Here is a 20737-nt window from a genome sequence, read left to right on the forward strand (position 1 = left end):
TGGCTGACTCGGAAGATTCCATTCATGTTAATTTCAAGTCTGAAGACCGTTTCATTGACACACTTTATCCATTGGAAAAGAGTATCCATGACCAGTCATTTGTGAGTACAGCAAACATGTTAAACATTGGACTTATTCTAATATCAAAATGCCTTGTTTGAATTTCAATATGGATTTAGAAAACAGTTTTTAGGAATGAAAAAATAATTGATGGAATCATTTGGCATTCACCGAATGACAAAAAGCAAAAACAAAAACAAACATAAAACAGACTAAAATAAATAAAAAAAAAAAAAAAAAAACACAGTTCTAGAGACCGTCAATTTCTGAGACCACGTGATGATATTAACATCTTTCACCGTGTGAAAATGTCATGGGATACCGGATATGTCATCCACGTCGATTTGAAGGCGGAGGATAAGGTGATTGCGTCACGGTTTGCAGGGAACAAGGATTACAATGAACACATAGATTAGAGGGATTCAGTCCATTTCATACGTGTACAACATTTCTGGCTCGGAAGATGCAATTCATGTCAATTTGAAGTCAAAAGACAAATACAATTGATACACGGTACATCTTCTATCTTGTGATAAGATACTAAAGTCGATTTGAAGACTGGAACACAGACAGTTACTACACTGTATTCATGGGACAAAATATTATAAAGAGAACATATTATAGACGGATTCAACCCAATCTATCTATGTCATACATGGCTCACTCGGAAGATGTCATTCGTGTCAATTTGATTTTTTTAAAAATAAAGACGATTGCTACACTGTACTCAAGGGACAAGGATTACAATGAACAAATATAGATTAGATGTATACAACTCATCCTTTCTATGTCAAACACTTTATGCACTGGACAAGAGTATCTATGACCAGTCATTAGTGAGTACGGCAGTCATGTTAAACATGGGATTTATGGGAATATCAATAAGCCATTTAAAAAAAGGAATGAAGTTCTGGAGGCCGTCAATTTACGAAACCACGTGATGGACTCTACATCTTCTATCTTGTGATGAGATATTCGTGTCGATTTGAAGTTAGAATACAAAGACAATTGCCACACTGTACATGTTATATCTTGTAAAAAGATACTCATGTCGATTTGAAGTCTGGGACAAAGACGATTGCCACACTGTACTCAAAGGACAAGGATTACAATGAAAACACATTAGACCAGAAGTATTCAATTCCAATCTATGTCAAATACGGCTGACTCGGAAGATGCCATTCGTGTCAATTTGAAGTTTTTAAAAAACACAGACGATTGCCACACTGTACTCAAGGGACAAGGATTACAATGAACAAATATAGATTAGATGTATACAACTCATCCTTTCTATGTCAAACACTTTATGCACTGGACAAGAGTATCTATGACCAGTCATTAGTGAGTACGGCAGTCATGTTAAACATGGGATTTATGGGAATATCAATAAGCCATTTAAAAAAAGGAATGAAGTCCTGGAGGCCGTCAATTTACGAAACCACGTGATGGACTCTACATCTTCTATCTTGTGATGAGATATTCGTGTCGATTTGAAGTTAGAATACAAAGACAATTGCCACACTGTACATGTTATATCTTGTGAAAAGATACTCATGTCGATTTGAAGTCTGGGACAAAGACGATTGCCACACTGTACTCAAAGGACAAGGATTACAATGAAAACACATTAGACCAGAAGTATTCAATTCCAATCTATGTCAAATACGGCTGACTCGGAAGATGCCATTCGTGTCAATTTGAAGTTTTTAAAAAACACAGACGATTGCCACACTGTACTCAAGGGACAAGGATTACAATGAACAAATATAGATTAGATGTATACAACTCATCCTTTCTATGTCAAACACTTTATGCACTGGACAAGAGTATCTATGACCAGTCATTAGTGAGTACGGCAGTCATGTTAAACATGGGATTTATGGGAATATCAATAAGCCATTTAAAAAAAGGAATGAAGTCCTGGAGGCCGTCAATTTACGAAACCACGTGATGGACTCTACATCTTCTATCTTGTGATGAGATATTCGTGTCGATTTGAAGTTAGAATACAAAGACAATTGCCACACTGTACATGTTATATCTTGTGAAAAGATACTCTGTCGATTGAAGTCTGGGACAAAGACGATTGCCACACTGTACTCAAAGGACAAGGATTACAATGAAAACACATTAGACCAGAAGTATTCAATTCCAATCTATGTCAAATACGGCTGACTCGGGAGATGCCATTCGTGTCAATTTGAAGTTTTAAAAAACACAGACGATTGCCACACTGTACTCAAGGGACAAGGATTACAATGAACAAATATAGATTAGATGTATACAACTCATCCTTTCTATGTCAAACACTTTATGCACTGGACAAGAGTATCTATGACCAGTCATTAGTGAGTACGGCAGTCATGTTAAACATGGGATTTATGGGAATATCAATAAGCCATTTAAAAAAAGGAATGAAGTCCTGGAGGCCGTCAATTTACGAAACCACGTGATGGACTCTACATCTTCTATCTTGTGATGAGATATTCGTGTCGATTTGAAGTCTGATACAAAGACAGTTGCCACACTGTATTCAAGGGACAAAGGTTTATAATGGACACAAGTAGATGTATTCACCACATTCTATCTATGTCAAAACATGGCTGACTCAGATGTCATTCATGTCAATTTGAAGTCAGAAGACAAAGACAATTGCCACCCTGTAAATATTATATGTTGTGATACGATATTCATGTCTATTTGAAGTCTGGAACACAGACAGTTGAAACACTGTATTGAAGGGACAAGGATTATAAAGGAACACACATAGATTAGATTATTCAACTCCCCCTATCTATGTCATACATGGCTGACTCGGAAGATACCATTCGTGTCAATTTGAATTTAAAAATAAACAAAGACGATTGCCACACTGTACTCAAAGGACAAGGATTACAATGAACACACATTAGACCAGATGTATTCAAGTCCTATCTATGTCAAATATGGCTGACTCGGAAGATGTCATTCGTGTCTTTTAAACCAAGACGATTGTCACACTGTACTCAAGGGAAAAGGATTACAATGAACAAATATAGATTAGATGTATACAACTCATCCTTTCTATGTCAAACACTTTATGCACTGGACAAGAGTATCTATGACCAGTCATTAGTGAGTACGGCAGTCATGTTAAACATGGGATTTATGGGAATATCAATAAGCCATTTAAAAAAAGGAATGAAGTCCTGGAGGCCGTCAATTTACGAAACCACGTGATGGACTCTACATCTTCTATCTTGTGATGAGATATTCGTGTCGATTTGAAGTTAGAATACAAAGACAATTGCCACACTGTACATGTTATATCTTGTGAAAAGATACTCATGTCGATTTGAAGTCTGGGACAAAGACGATTGCCACACTGTACTCAAGGGACAAGGATTACAATGAACAAATATAGATTAGATGTATACAACTCATCCTTTCTATGTCAAACACTTTATGCACTGGACAAGAGTATCTATGACCAGTCATTAGTGAGTACGGCAGTCATGTTAAACATGGGATTTATGGGAATATCAATAAGCCATTAAAAAAAAAGGAATGAAGTCCTGGAGGCCGTCAATTTACGAAACCACGTGATGGACTCTACATCTTCTATCTTGTGATAATATACTCATGGCGATTTGAAGTCTGATACAAAGACAGTTGCCACACTGTATTCAAGGGACAAAGGTTTATAATGGACACAAGTAGATGTATTCACCACATTCTATCTATGTCAAACATGGCTGGCTCAGAATATGCCATTCGTATCAATGTTGAAGTCTGAAGACAAAGATGATTGCCACAATGTATTCACGAGAGAAGGATTACAACATCCATTCATTTTTGAGTACAGTAGGAAGGTCAATAAGTCATAATTTATGCCAATTTGAAGACAAAACGAAGGGCAATTGCTACACTGTATTCCTATGACAAGTATTACAGCAACCAGTTATTTGTGAGTATAGAAGGCATATATTATATTTGTAAAAATAATTGATAGATTAAGGGAACGACAAAAAAAATCATAAGAAAACATACAGAAAAAAGGAATGCAGTTCTGGAGGCCGCCAATTTACTTAACCACGTGATGAACTCTGCAAACTTCATCTTGTACAACGGACATGATAATCCATTCCTGTCAATTTGAAGACGGAGGATAAGGTGATTGCGTCACTGTTTGCATGGAACAAGGATTGTCACTGTTTGCATAGAAAAACGATTACAATGAACTCTGCATATTTCATCTGGTAAACCGGACATGAGATTCAGGATGTGTCATCCACGTCAATTTGAAAACGGAGGACAAGGTGATTGAGTCACGTTTTGCAGAGAATAAGGATTACAATGAACACATAGATTAGAGGGACTCAGCTAATTTCATCTATGTCCGAAATGGCTGGCTTGATGTATATCATTCTTGTCAATTTCAAGACAAAAGACAATATAATTGCCACACTGTATTCACGAGACTAGGATTCCAGCAATCAGTCATTTGTGAGTACAGCAGGAAGGTCAATAAGTCATTTATGCCAATTTGAAAACAAAAGGCATGGCAATTGCTACACTGTATTCACGAGACAAGGATTACAGCAACAGCAGACATCAGTGAAAACATCAGGCATGTAATACATTATACTGGGAAAATCAACAACACGCTTCGGTTGATTTTCAATGTGGATTTAGAATACAAGTATTCGATTGTAAAAATAAGAATTGATAGATTCAGCTAATGACCACACGCAAAAACATAGCAAAACACACCCACCCACACGCATAACACACGCAATACACACACACACACACACACACACACACATATATATATATATATATATATATATAAACACACACATACACACAAGGAATGCCGTCATATAGGCCGACAATTTACGAAACTAAATGATGGACTCTACATCATTCATCTTGTGATAAGAGATTCACGTCAATTTGAAGACAGGAGACAGGGTGATTGCCTCACTTATGCAAGGGACAACAATAGTGATGACCAATCATCAGTAAGTACAGTAATCATGTAAGACATTAGCCTGGGGACTAGCAAGGTTTCTGTGCCATTAATTGAACACATTATGATGATTATGGCCATTCAAAATAAGATCTTAGATTTTAAAAACATTTTGATAACTTCGGTTCTTATAGAATAGCGACGCCATTAATTTGTTTACGTGATTAGACGTAAAAATACAAGTTCGGTTTTTTTCTGTTTTTTCCTCGTTATTTTAGTCATCGGAGTATTGACTCCAATGGTCATGTTAGACAAAGGATAGGAGTGCTGGTGTGTGTGTGACACAACCTCAGAGTATGTGGATTCAGTCGTCAGTTATCTTTTTTCAATGAAGTTGATTTTTTTAAAATATAGAGAAAAACTTTCTATAGAGAAAAAAAACCCTCCAGAAACGGGGCCGTTCTAGGTATCTGTGTCGTTAATTGAACGGATTATGATCATTATGGCCATTCCGAAATTTGAAGGTCTTTGATTGTTAAAAAAGGTCGATAATTTGTAATCGATTCCTTTGAATAGCTACGCCACTTTGTTTACGTGATTAGATTTAAAAGGACAAGTTCGTTTGTTTGTTTTTTTTTCTTTGTTTTTTTTTTTTTCGTTTCTTCCTCGTCGTTTTAGTCATCAGAATATAGACTTCAACTGTCATGCTAGACAAAGGACAGACCGTAAGGCTTGGTGTGTGTGAAACACAACCCCAGAGTATGTGGATTACAATGATTATTTTTTCTGGTTTCAATGGATACAATTTAAGAAAAAAAAGAGAGAGAGAGAAAAATCCTCCAGAAACGAGACCTATCTCGATATTTGTCCCATTAATTGAACGGATTTTGATGATTATGGCCATTCAAAATGAGATTGAGATCTTTGATTGTTAAAAAAAAGTCGACAACTTGTAATCGATTCCTTAGAATATCTAAGCCATTTTGTTTACTTGCTTAGACGTAAGCTTTCCCCGTTATTTAGTCATCAGAATATAGACTAAAATGATCAAGTTAGATAATGGACAACAAGTCAGGTCTGGTGTGTGTGACACAACCTCAAAATATGTAGATTACAATCAACATTTATCAATTTTCAATGAGTTCCATTTTGACAACAACAAAAAAAAAAAGAGAGAGAGAGAGAGAGAGTGAGAGAGAGAGAGAGAGAGAGAGAGAGAGAGAGAGAGAGAAAGAGTGAGAGAGAGAGAAAGAGAGAGAGAGAGAAAGAGAGAGAGAAAGAGAGAGAGAGAGAGAGTGAGAGAGAGAGTGAGAGAGAGAGTGAGAGAGAGAGTGAGAGAGAGAGAGAGAGTGAGAGAGAGAGAGAGTGAGAGAGAGAGAGAGAGAGACTTCCATACCCTGGGAGCTATCAAAGTTTCTGTGCCATTAATTGAACACATTGTGATGATTATGGCCATTAAAAAGAGATATTCGATTGTTAAAAAAGTTCGATAACTTGTAATCGATTCCTATAGAATAGCTACTCCATTTTGTTTACATGATTAGACGTAAAAGGACAAGTAGGGTTTTTTCTGGGGGTTTTTTTCCTCGTTATTTTAGTCATCAGAATATTGACTTCAATGGTCATGCTAGACAGAGGACAGACCGTAAGGCTTGGTGTGTGTGTGTGTGTGTGTGTGTGTGTGTGTGTGTGTGTGTGTGTGACACAACCTCAAAGTATGGGGATTACAATGAATATTTTTTCTAGTTTCAATGGATACATTTTAAAAAGAAAATAAATAGAAAAAACCCCTCCAGAAACGGGGCCTATTTCGATATCTGTGGCGTTAATTGAACAGATTTTGATAATTATGGCCGTTCAAAATGAGATTGAGATCTTCGATTGTTAAAAAATGTCGACAACTAGAACATCTACGCCATTTTGTTTACTTGATTAGACGTAAAAGGATAAGTAAGGTTTTCCCCCGTTATTTAGTCATCAGAATATAGACTAAAATGATCAATTAGATAATGGACTACAAGTCAGGTCTGGTGTGTGTGACACAACCTCAAAATATGTAGATTACAATCAACATTTATCAATTTTCAATGATTTCCATTTTTACAACAACAACAACAACAACAACAAAAAAAGAGAGAGAGAGAGAGGAAGAGAGAGAGAGAGAGGGAGAGAGAGAGAGAGAGAGAGAGAGAGAGAGAGAGAGAGAGAGACTTCCATAGCCTGGGAACTATCAAAGTTTCTGTGCCATTAATTGAACACATTATGATGATTATGGCCATTCAAAAGAGATCTTCGATTGTCAAAAAAGTTCGATAACTTGTAATCGATTCCTATAGAATAGCTACTCCATTTTGTTTACATGATTAGACGTAAAAGGACAAGTAGTGTTTTTTCTGGGGGTTTTTTTCCTCGTTATTTTAGTCATCAGAATATTGACTTCAATGGTCATGCTAGACAGAGGACAGACCGTAAGGCTTGGTGTGTGTGTGTGTGTGTGTGTGTGTGTGTGTGTGTGTGTGTGTGACACAACCTCAAAGTATGGGGATTACAATGAATATTTTTTCTAGTTTCAATGGACACATTTTAAAAAGAAAATAAATAGAAAAAACCCTCCAGAAACGGGGCCTATCTCGATATCTGTGCCGTTAATTGAACAGATTTTGATAATTATGGCCGTTCAAAATGAGATTGAGATCTTCGATTGTTAAAAAATGTCGACAACTAGAACATCTACGCCATTTTGTTTACTTGATTAGACGTAAAAGGAAAAGTAAGGTTTTCCCCCGTTATTTAGTCATCAGAATATAGACTAAAATGATCTAGTTAGATAATGGACAACAAGTCAGGTCTGGTGTGTGTGACACAACCTCAAAATATGTAGATTACAATCAACATTTATCAATTTTCAATGAGTTCCATTTTTACAACAACAACAAAAAAACAAGAGAGAGAGAGAGAGAGAGAGAGAGAGAGAGAGAGAGAGAGAGAGAGAGAGAGAGAGAGAGAGAGAGACTTCCATAGCTTGGGAACTATCAAAGTTTCTGTGCCATTAATTGAACACATTGTGATGATTATGGCCATTCAAAAGAGATCTTCGATTGTCAAAAAAGTTCGATAACTTGTAATCGATTCCTATAGAATAGCTACTCCATTTTGTTTACATAATTAGACGTAAAATGACAAGTAGGGTTTTTTCTGGGTTTTTTTCCTCGTTATTTTAGTCATCAGAATATTGACTTCAATGGTCATGCTAGACAGAGGACAGACCGTAAGGCTTGGTGTGTGTGTGTGTGTGTGTGTGTGTGTGTGTGTGTGTGTGTGTGTGTGACACAACCCCAGAGTATGGAGATTACAATGAATATTTTTTTTCTAGTTTCTAGTTTCAATGGATACATTTTAAAAAGAAAATAAATAGAAAAAAACCCTCCAGAATCGGAGCCTATCTCGATATCTGTGCAATTAATTGAACAGATTTTGATAATTATGGCCGTTCAAAATGAGATTGAGATCTTCGATTGTTAAAAAAAAAAGTCGACAACTAGGATATCTACGCCATTTTTAAAATTTGATTAGACGTAAAAAGAAAAGTTAGTTTTTTCCCCGTTATTTAGTCATCAGAATATAGACTAAAATGATCAAGTTAGATAATGGACAACAAGTCAGGTCTGGTGTGTGTGACACAACCTCAAAATATGTAGATTACAATCAACATTTATCAATTTTCAATGAGTTCCATTTTGACAACAACAACAAAAAACAAAAAAAAATCAGAGAGAGAGGGAGAGAGAGAGAGAGAGAGAGAGAGAGAGAGAGAGAGAGAGAGAGAGAGAGAGAGAGAGAGAGACTTCCATAGCCTGGGAACTATCAAGGTTTCTGTGCCATTAATTGAACACATTGTGATGATTGTGGCCATTCAAAAGAGATATTCGATTGTTAAAAAAGTTCGATAACTTGTAATCGATTCCTATAGAATAGCTACTCCATTTTGTTTACATGATTAGACGTAAAATGACAAGTAGGGTTTTTTCTGGGTTTTTTTTTCATCGTTATTCTAGTCATCAGACTATTGACTTCAATGGTCATGTTAGACAGAGGACAGACCGTAAGGCTTGGTGTGTGTGTGTGTGTGTGTGTGTGTGTGTGTGTGTGTGTGTGACACAACCCAGAGTATGGAGATTACAATGAATATTTTTTTTCTAGTTTCAATGGATACATTTTAAAAAGAAAATAAATAGAAAAAAACCCTCCAGAATCGGAGCCTATCTCGATATCTGTGCAATTAATTGAACAGATTTTGATAATTATGGCCGTTCAAAATGAGATTGAGATCTTCGATTGTTAAAAAAAAAAGTCGACAACTAGGATATCTACGCCATTTTTAAAATTTGATTAGACGTAAAAAGAAAAGTTAGTTTTTTCCCCGTTATTTAGTCATCAGAATATAGACTAAAATGATCAAGTTAGATAATGGACAACAAGTCAGGTCTGGTGTGTGTGACACAACCTCAAAATTGTAGATTACAATCAACATTTATCAATTTTCAATGAGTTCCATTTTGACAACAACAACAAAAAAAAAAAAAAAAAAGAGAGAGAGAGAGAGAGAGAGAGAGAGAGAGAGAGAGAGAGAGGAGAGAGAGAGAGAGAGAGAGAGAGAGACTTCCATAGCCTGGGAACTATCAAGGTTTCTGTGCCATTAATTGAACACATTGTGATGATTGTGGCCATTCAAAAGAGATCTTCAATTGTTAAAAAAGTTCGATAACTTGTAATCGATTCCTAGAGAATAGCTACTCCATTTTGTTTACATGATTAGAAAAGACAAGTTCTTTGTTTGTTTGTTTTTTTTTCGTTATTCTAATCATCAGAATATTGTCTACAATTGTCATGTTAGACAGAGGACAAGACGTAAGGCCTGGTGTGAGTGTGTGTGTGTGTGACACAACCTCAAAGTATGGGGATTATAATGATTTTTTTTTTCTGGTTTCAATGGAAACAATTCAAGAAGAAAAAGAGAGAAACAACCCTCCAAAAACGGGGCTTAAATAGGTAAATTGAACGAATTTTGATGATTATGGCCATTCAAAATGAGATCTTCGATTGTTAAAAAATGTCGATAACTTGTAATCGATTACTTTGAAAAGCTACGCCATTTTGTTTACATGATTAGATTGAAAAGGACAAGTTCGTTTGTTTGTTGTTTTTTTTCCTCGTCATTTTAGTCATCAGAATAATGACTTCAATTGTCATGCTAGACAGAGGACAGACCGTAAGGCTTGGTGTGTGTGAGACACAACCTCAGAGTATGTGGATTACAATGATTATTTTATCTGGTTTCAATGGATACAATTTAAGAAGAAGAAAAAAAAAATAGAAAAAAGGCCCTCCAGAAACAGGGCCTATCTAAATATCTGTGCCATTAATTTTACACATTTATTGTGATGATTATCGCCATTCAAAATAAGATCTTCTATTGTTAAACAAGCGCGATAACTTGTAATCGACTCCTTTGAATCGCTACGCCATTTTGTTATTAGACGTGAAAGGACAAGTTCGTTTGTTTATTTATTTATTATTTTTTTTTCGTCTTTATTTCAGTCATCAGACTATTGACTTCAATGGTCGTGTTAGACAGAGGACAGACCGTAAGGCTTGGTGTGAGTGTGTGTGTGTGTGTGTGTGTGTGTGGTGTGTGGTGTGTGTGTGTGTGTGTGTGTGACACAACCTCAGAGTATGTGGATTCAGTCGTCAGTTATCTTTTTCAATGGATTCTATTTTTTAAAAGATAGAGACAAAAAAAAAAAAACATCCCATAGCACGGGAACAATCATAGTCAAAGATGAGGACTATGAATGAATCTTTTTTCTAGTTTCAATGGATACCGTTTAAGAAGAAGAAGAAAAAAAAAGAAAATAGCTCCTCCAGAATCGGAGCCTATCTCGATATCTGTGCCGAAAATTGAACGGATTTTGATGATTATGGCCATTCATAATTAGAAGGTCTTTGATTGTTAAAAAAACAAGTCGTAATCGATTCCTTAAAACAGCTACGCCATTTTGTTTACATGATTGAACGTAAAAGGACAAGTAGGTTTCTTTTTTTTCAGTTTTTTTCCTTGTTATTTTAGTCATCAGAATATTGACTCCAATGGTCATGTTAGACAAAGGACAGGACGTAAGGCTTGGTGTGAGTGGACACAACCTCAGAGTATGTGGATTCAGTCGTCAGTTATCTTTTTGTCAATGGATTCGATTTTTAAAAAAATAGAAATAACCTTCCATAGAGAAAAAAAGCCCCTCCAGAAACGGGGCCGATCTGTGCCGTTACTTGAACGGATTATGATCATTATGGCCATTCGAAATTTGAAGGTCTTCAATTGTTAAAAAAAAGGTCGATAAATTGTAAAGACAAGTTCGTTTGGTTTGTGTTTTTTTTTTCTCTTTTTTTTTCCTCGTTATTTAAGTCATCATAATATTGACTTCAATGGTCATGTTAGACAGAGGACAGACCGTAAGGCTTGGTGTGAGTGTGTGTGTGTGTGTGTGTGTGTGTGTGTGTGTGTGACACAACCCCAGAGTATGGAGATTACAATGAATATTTTTTCTAGTTTAAATGGAAGAAAAAAAAAGAAAATAGCTCCTCCAGAATTGAAGCCTATCTCGATATCTGTGCCGAAAATTGAACGGATTTTGATGATTATGGCCATTCAAAATTAGAAGGTCTTTGATTGTATTAAAAAAAACTCGATTCCTTAGAACAGCTAGGCCATTTTGTTTACACTATTAGACGTAAACGGACAAGTTCGGTTTTATTTCTGAGGGATTTTTCTTTCGTTTCGCTATTTTAGTCATCAGAGTATTGACTTCAATGGTCATGTTAGACAAAGGACAGGACGTAAGGCTTGGTGTGAGTGGACACAACCTCAGAGTATGTGGATTCAGTCGTCAGTTATCTTTTTGTCAATGGATTCGATTTTTAAAAAAAGATGATAGAAAAAAACCTTCCATAGCCTGGGAACTATCAGGGATTCTGTGACATAAATTGAACACATTATGATGATTATGGCCATTCAAAGTGTGTTTTAAAAAAGAAAACAGCAGTGAACACTGACGCTATCGTCTCTGCTTACTAACACTAACACTGCCAAACTCTGGAAAAATCTATATTTTAAAAATTGGCCAGAAAACTTGTCCTTCTAATATCGATCGATTTAAAATAACCCCAACTTGGCAAAAACTCTCAAACCTGGGACTTCGCGAAGACCTCATTAAAGTCCCAGGTTTGAGAGTTTTTGTCAAGATGAGGGTCATTTAAATCGATCGATGTTTGAAGGACGAGTTTTCTGGCCAAATTTTAAAATATTTATGGGTTTTTCAGAGTACGGGAGAGCATGTTATCAGTTGATCTAGAAATGCACAAAAAAGCTTTTAAATATAAATATATAAACACATAGGTGAATGAATAAATGAATGAATGAATTTAACAGATAAAGCTAAAACAATAACAAAGCGCCAAGTGACGTAAACTTCACTCATTCTATAGACGGAATAGACCCGAAAGACAAATTTTACCTTTGTGATGAATAAAGGGAATATTATTTTCATATTTTTATAAAAAAGTTCAAACCTGAAGCAATTTTTTTGGATCTTTTCAAATCAACAGGAAAAAAATTGAGATTTCAAAAGACTCAGGGTATTGTTGTATGACTATGAGGAAAACAAAACAAGTATTTTCCTCCTCAACCCTCTCCTTACCAACTACAGGAAACTCGTCACATTCGTTACGATACAACCAACAGTTTTTCTTATTCAGATTTGTTTTACAAATCACAAAATTTGAAGAGAAATCTTTGTTTTATTTACAAGAATATATAATGCTGTTTTCAAAACTTGTTTAACTGAACTAAAGTATGTATCGTGTGTACTTGTTGCTTTGAAATACTCTGAGTTTAAAAATTCATTTTATATGTGACCCATCGCCTCGGAACGAATCATATGCTTAAAAGCCGAATTATATGTTAAACTGGTCAAAAATATAATTTGTTGGCATTGGCACCCTAAAATATGGTATCAATTCTCCTTAATAAAACATACAAACTCAACACAAGTCTGACATTTCTGGTTATAAATTAAATTATCAACATCTTAACCAACCCGACTTAATACCGTTTTGAGGCGAAGGGTCATATATGTTTAGTTAGTAAGACATTTCAATAAAAATATAGAAAATAGCCGGTGAGAAGAGAGTTAAGTCACTAAACAAATGGCAAAATGCAGTTATATTTGATTGAAGAAAATGGCACTTGGCAGGATATGAAATCACACTATCATCAAACATAGCACACATGACCATAAACTTATTTCCACATAGCACACATGACCATAAACTTATTTACACATAGCACACATGACCATAAACTTATTTACACATAGCACACATGACCATTAACGTATTTACAGTCATAATAGATAAATGACATGTGTAAATTCATCTCTTATCATGCTACCAGTCCACACATGGCCTACATACACTCTCCATTGACATTTCAAAGATATTTTTCATACAACTGCCGTACTCCGGAAAAACACGTATTTGAAAATTTGGCCAGAAAACTAGTCCTTCAAATATCGATCGATTTAAATAACCTTCATCTTGACAAAAACTCTAAAACCTGGGACTTTAAAGAAGACTTGGCGAAGTCCCAGATTTGAGAGTTTTTGCCAAGATGAGGGTCATTTAAATCGATCGATATTTGAAGGACGAGTTTTCTGGCCAAATTTTTAAATATGGGTTTTTCCAGAGTGCGGCACAATATATAGTACATACAATAATGTAACTACTCGTACATAAAATATATACAAAGCACCAAGGAATATAAATTCAACAAAAATATTATTAAATGATGAAACGTATGACTGTGGGTCATATGTGGCTTGTCGCCTCGCTATGGTGTTATGTCATGATGGACCAGATGCTGAAAATTGAATTTATTAACCATTTAACTGCCGTAATCTGAGGGGAAAAAACCCAAACAAATTCGCATTTAAAAATTTGGCCAAAGAGCTCATCCTTCAAATATTTATCTATTTAAATGACTCTCATCTTGGCAAGGGACTCTCAAACCTGGGACTTTAAGGAAGACTTCGCGAAGTCCCAGGTTTGAGAGGTTTTGCCAAGATGAGGGTCATTTAAATCGATCGATTCTTGAAAGACGAGTTTTCTGGCCAAATTTTAAAATTCGAGTTTTTCTCGAGTACGTCAGTAAACTAACTGGTTATAAATCCCTATCACTGACCATTAAAATGAAATGCTAGTGGGACTTTTAAAATAATAACATAAAATGAAGTGTGTAGACATGTGCCGGAAGACAATAGAAAAGAAACATTTCGCGGCGATGGAGGCTCGAACCCATGACAGTACTGATACGACAACTCTGCCTGGCCGTGAGAGGGACGATAAGCAATCGACACCATCATCCATCAATTCGGGAGTCCAGCGGTGGATGGTGTCGACTGCATAGCGGCCCTCTCATGGCCAAGCGGATGGATTTGTCGTATCAGTAAGGTCGTGGGTTCGAGCCCCCATCGCCGCCAATTTTTATTTTTATTTTATTTAGTCTTCTGGCAATTTTCTACTCACGTCATTTTCTGTTATTATCATCAACAAAAGTGTCTGCACCACCCATTTTTCTGGGATTTTAAAAATTTGTTTGTTTTGTCTTGTCTTTCCTTTGCCTGGATTGTCTTGTTTTGATTTTGTTTTTGGTTTTTGTTGTTGTTTTTTTTTTCGGGGGGGGGGGGGGGCGTGTAAATTTTTTTTGTTTGTTTTTGTTTTTTGTTGTTTTGTTGTTTTTTTTTGTCTTGTTTTGTTTTGCCTTATTTGCTTGTTTGTTTTATTTTTTTTTTTTTTGCTCTTTTGTTTTATTTATAGACTAGGTTTAGAAACTGCTGTAAATGAGCTTCAAATAGAAATCGTCTCACAAATGATGAATTCACGTTCATTAGATCATCGTCTGGTCTCTCCGACATAGTGGAATATAGAGACAGTTGGGACAATTATATAAAATAATAAAAATGTGGTCGTTTGGTTCAATGTTGTTCTCTCTCTCCCCCCCCCCCCCCTCTCTCTCTCTCTCTCTCTCTCTCTCTCTCGCTCGCTCGCTCGATCGATCGACCAATCGCTCGTTCTCCCACCCCGCACCCACCCCAAACACATCTCTCGCTGTCGGTCTCCTATAACAATACTACTGATGATGATGATGATGAAGACGACGATGATAATGATGATAATAAGATGTATTATTGCGCCAATCTTGTATTTTATTTTTATACAATCGCGGTGGCATTTCCAATGGCGAGCGAGAGTGTTCTCCCTTTGCAGTTCGTAGCAGCTGCTGACACGGAACACACACGACGTATCTATTATAAGATAATAATGTGTAATTTGATTGCATCTCCAAGAGAAGTTTCGCATAATTCAACACATCTGATGCCCCGTCCTTAATCCTTTACCAGCTGAGTACGAGTCTACTAGTATCTCTCGTTATGAAGTCTAAAAATAAAATATATTACTCTCTGTATCAAATTATCAAATAGAAGAAGTGTGTGTGTGTGGGGGGGGGGAGGGGGGGCTAAACTTCATTAGAATGGGAGAATGGGGGGGGGGGGGGGGGGGGCGCAATTTGACCAATCTATAGAAGGGAGGGAGGGAGGGGGAATTTGGGGCATTTTCTAATTTAGGCGAGGCAAGATGTGAATGTAAAAATGGTTTTCTTTCAATCAAAAATAATGCCAGGTAACACTGCTACGCTTTTCAGGGGCTTTAAATTAAAATTTACCCCCCCCCCCCAACCCCCTTGTTTTTTTGTTTTTTTTCTTTTCTTTCTTTTTGTTTTGTTTTCCCTTCATTATGGTGAATTTTTACCGGCACATTTCGTGAGCTGAAATGTAATATTATAATAATAATAATAATAATAATAATAATAATAATAATAATAATAATAATAATAATAATAATAATAATAATAATAATAATAATAATAATAATAATAATAATAATAATAATAATAATAATAATCACAAAAATTAATACACGAGCAGGAGATACATATAGACATCACTTGGTGCTTCTGGTACGATTACAATGAAATGGGGAAGGAAACCCTCACAACAACGGACGAATTCAAAAGCCTTTCTTCAATCATGACTAGAACTCCATCTTTTATGGCGCAGGAACACACAAATCACATTATTAGTATTAGCAAGTTAACGTAACATTCCTCGAACCTAAACGAATGACCAACGACGAGGAAGCAGGAAACCAGGATCTGTTCTCATACGTCGCGTCGCCATACGACAGCCGGGGCGTTCCGTTAACTTCTTGATGGAATCTGATAAAATATGAACACCACAACTCGTCACCAAAGATCTGATCTAGACTGATTTTTGGGGATTGTTTTGTTCGATCTTGTATTTTTCTTTCTTGCTTTGTCTGACGGCACCTTTCATACACACTTGCTCAGATTTTTATCTAAACTCACTCAGCCCTAACACCGACGCTCATTGTATTACTTCTAACCCATCAATTTTTTTCCCTTTTCTCGGTTGTCTGAGTTAGAAATTATAGAGCAGTAAAGTTAGGTGCCCCAAACGTAAACAACAACAAGTTGCTAGTGATTTCCGTTAGGGACCGGAATAATTTACGCACAATATAGGTCTCCCAATTTTGTAGTTTGGGTTGTAGGCAATACACTTTCAGTATTGAAAATATGTTTACATAAAATCTAACAGTTGCAGAAATAATAATATAAGGCTAAATTATTATGAAAATCAGGTTCCGAATAATTCTCGTTTTGTTCACACCAGCGCAATAATATGCTCTAGTCTAAAAATAGATAGACTGTAACTTTGATAAATTTGAGAAAATTTTACATTTTGTTCCATAAAATATCCATATCTAGACATTATTTGATGCATGATCGAGTATTTATGAATATGTGTTTCTTTTGCCACCTAACAGCCAAATTTTAAAGGTTATTTTTTTCTATTATTTACATTGGAACGTGAGCTGTCAAGACAGGAACATGTGGTTTGCCACGTGCTTCTCGACCTTTGTTTAGGTTTGGGGCACCTCACTTTACTGCTCTATATGCATATTTCCAATCCTACTGTTTTTTACATTCTACCTACATGATTTGTACTTGAGTTAGAACAATTTAACTGAGTATATCATATAATTCTTGTAGGTCACTCTCTTGTGAGAGTGGGCAGCACGTAAGTAGCAAGTTAGGGTTGAGTGAGTTAAACTGGTGCTTGCTCCTTAATTTCTTAATTTGACAACTCGTCATCAGTTGCTAACCAGCTAGCTATTTGTGGGCAAAGCTCCAAATAACCTGAACACATCATCCCAATCCCCCCTGACTAGATTAAACAGGGACGGGTTTTTATAATACATCAACATGTACATTGTTTGGTCGTCGTCAACGATCCCAGATTTCATCCATACGTCAACCTGCTCCATCTGCATCCGGTAAGCTTCCCTGAACGCCGCTCTCCCGCCTCCGAAAAACAAACCGGCTATGATATTGATGCTCATTTTGTGGATTTTGTCCTTGACCTCGCGAAAACGCATGGCCCCGGGGTCGCGCTCGATGAAGGTCAGCTTGTCTGGATGGTCCATCATGAGTTTTGGTACCCAGACCCCGCCGACCGGAAATACGTCATCGCCGTGGCCGTAGCCTGCGTCCAGCCATACAAAATAGTCTGTTTTGAAGGGATCCAAGTCTATTGCCCTGGATGGGATTGGAGAATGAGAGATACAGAATAATATGTGACCAGCGGTGTCATGCTGGTATTATAATATTGGGATGAATTGGTGAATCAAATTGAGCTCAACCTCAAAATTATAAGAATCAATAAAGTTCCCAATGTTGTACTTATTTATATGATAATAATAATGATAATAATAATAATAATAATAATAATAATAATAATAATAATAATAATGATAATAATAATAATATTATTATTATTATTATTATTATTATTATTATTATTATTATTATTATTATTATTATTATTATTATTATTATTGTTGTTGTTGTTTTTGTTGAATTTGGATAGGCCTACCAACAGACAAAGCAGAATTATATTAGGCCTACCTTTTGAGAAAGTGAAATTTGGATAGATCTTCCATTTGACAAAGTAGAATATGGATAGATCTTCCTATTTACAAAGTAAAATTTAGATAGATCTACCTATTGACAAAGTAGAATATGGATAGATCTTCCTATTTACAAAGTAAAATTTAGATAGATCTACCTATTGACAAAGTAGAATATGGATAGATCTTCCTATTTACAAAGTAAAATTTAGATAGAGCTAAATATAAATAAAGTAAAATTTGGATTGGCCCACGCATTGGCAAAGAAGAAGTTGGATAGACTATCTATTGACAAAGCAGAATATGAATAGACCTATCTATTAAAAAACAAAATTTGCTTCGACAAATCTATTGAGAAAGTAGAAAGTGGGTAGACCAATTGACGTAGTATTGACGTAGTAGAATCTAGATTGACCTATTTATTGGGAAAAGTATAATTTAGCTAGACCTATGGTAATTTGCACATGGAGAGAGTTGAACAGTATGTAGACTAACCTATTTATTGGGAAAAGTATAATTTAGCTAGACTTACCTATTGACGAGTAAGTAGAACTATTGTACCTATTTATTGGAAAAAGTATATTTTAGCTAGACCTACCTATTGACGTAGTAGAATTTAGATTGACCTATTTATTGGAAAAATATAATTCTGATCGACCTACCTATTGACGAAGATAGAATTGATAGACTGACCTAATGGAATAAGTTATTCTGTGACCTACCTATTAGAAGAATGACTATGCAATACGTACTCATGGGATCAAGCCTCCACAGCTTTCTCACCAGCTCGTTGTCTGCCCTGTACTCATCACTGGACATAATATCTCTGATTCTACTCCTCAGTCTGCAATGTCAAAAAGAAAAAAATACATGTCAATAAAAAAAACAAACAGAAAAAAAAAACAAAAACAAAAAAACAAAACAAAACACAGCAAAAAGGACAAACAAAGAACAAATATATGTGTTTAAATTAAAGCATTTCCATAGTTTCGCCAAACTCAACGATATTTAATTCTTCAACAAGCTCAACAAAACAAAATGTCAACAAATAGAATACAGTTTGCTTGCTATGCCCTATTGTCAAAAATACAATATATATATATATTGTTTTTTTCATCATTCATACGAGGCTAACTCACCCGATGTTCAGCCTGTTAAAATTTCAATATAAGAACAATCACAAGACTTTCTCTCCGATTCTAAATGAATGGGTTTCAGTCGACGTATACATATATGCAGGTCTGACACCAGAACTCACTTATAGGCCTAGTTCAATATTGTTGCAATGGACGATATTTTGCATCATTTTCTTTTTAAGATTTCCATTACAACATAAGGCCCATAAGGAATTGGGTTATCAGACCTGCAAATAAGTGTGTAATAGAGTCAGACAACCGGGTAGCTGATGCCGGCGAGTGTGATAGAGACAACCGGGTAGTTGATGCCGGCGAGTGCGATACTGATGGAGACAACCGGGTAGTTGATGCCGGCGAGTGCGATACTGATGGAGACAACCGGGTAGTTGATGCTGGCGAGTGGTAGTAGTAGTATTGGCAGAGTGTAGAGGCCGTGGGAGTGGATGGATTCGGTCCCGGGGTCGACTTAAGAGTTCCAGACTGTAACTGCGGCGGTGGTGCTCAAGTGAGGAAGATAGATTGAGACAATGAAGTGACAGTTTAGTACTACTGTTAGTGATAGTAGCATGACTTCATGTGTCAGACGTAGAAGTAGGGAGTTGATTTCATGAGCGAAGAGCACACACCACAGTCAAGTCCGGAGACACCATAGTCTACCCGAGTCCTAGCCCATCCACTCCAGGGTAGTGGAGGCGATCAAACAACAAAGGCCAGGATGTAAAATGATGAAGTCTTTATTCAGGAACAATGGAACAGATCATTCTTTTGTATCGTATTCTATAGGCGTGTAGCAATGAATGGATCAATGAATGAATGAAAAGAATGGCATAAGAATCTCATAATATTAGCTATAGCAGTTAAAAATAGATTTAGCGCGGACGTCAGGGAAAGCACCTACGTCACTGGTCCAGGTAAAGTGATGCGTAGACTGAAGTGAGTAAACTCGATCGAGTTGTGTGCATCTTCATGATTTAAACAAATTAATGCAAATAACATGGGACATGTATGAAGGAACGAATAAGTGTAAACTAAAGAGTTATGCTACAAAATCAATCATAGTGAATTGCAGAGTTAAAGAGTAAATGTTTAGCTCGTAATTAGTAATCAAAGGCGTTAACGTTATGGCTGTATGAAATATTTAAGTAGCAATTATTAAGTATACAGAAGAACCAAGTAGATTTAGATGACTCAAGGTAGGTGGCTAGAAAGCTATGATTTGCCAGAATTAGTGATATAAATTTGTAAATGATCATAGTTGTTAAAATGAAGTTATAACGATGTGAAGTGATGAAAGAAAGCACACAAAAATATAGTATCAGGCCAGAAGTCACACCCAGCCGAAGATAAAAATAGTACTACATCGAGGGACTACCTGTGTAAGGGCTTAACACACAACACACAGTGTACTATTGGTCATAGTAACACA

The 20737-nt window shown here is 36.1% G+C and overlaps 1 protein-coding gene across 3 annotated transcripts in view; it reads right to left on the reverse strand.

The window, feature by feature from the left end:
* Positions 1-15694: 15694 nt before the first annotated feature.
* Positions 15695-20737, reverse strand: part of LOC144976621 (protein HtrL-like) — a 46755-nt gene continuing 41712 nt past the window's right edge. For 2 of the 3 annotated variants that reach the window (XR_013646125.1, XR_013646124.1), the window contains exon 2: positions 18950-19019. Coding sequence is in view for 1 of the 3 variants with exons in the window: in XM_078920918.1 (XP_078777044.1) it covers positions 17375-17804; positions 18174-18201; positions 18928-19019 (550 nt within the window). In the remaining 2 variants the exon portion in view is untranslated. Of the gene's footprint in view, positions 17805-18173; positions 18202-18927; positions 19020-20737 lie in introns of those variants that run through there. The other variant, XM_078920918.1, reaches the window with a different exon arrangement.

Source organism: Berghia stephanieae, chromosome 7 (genome assembly GCF_034508935.2).
Source record: "Berghia stephanieae isolate SIO BIC M18660-M18661 chromosome 7, UCSD_Bste_1.3, whole genome shotgun sequence".
Classification (NCBI taxonomy): domain Eukaryota; kingdom Metazoa; phylum Mollusca; class Gastropoda; order Nudibranchia; family Aeolidiidae; genus Berghia; species Berghia stephanieae.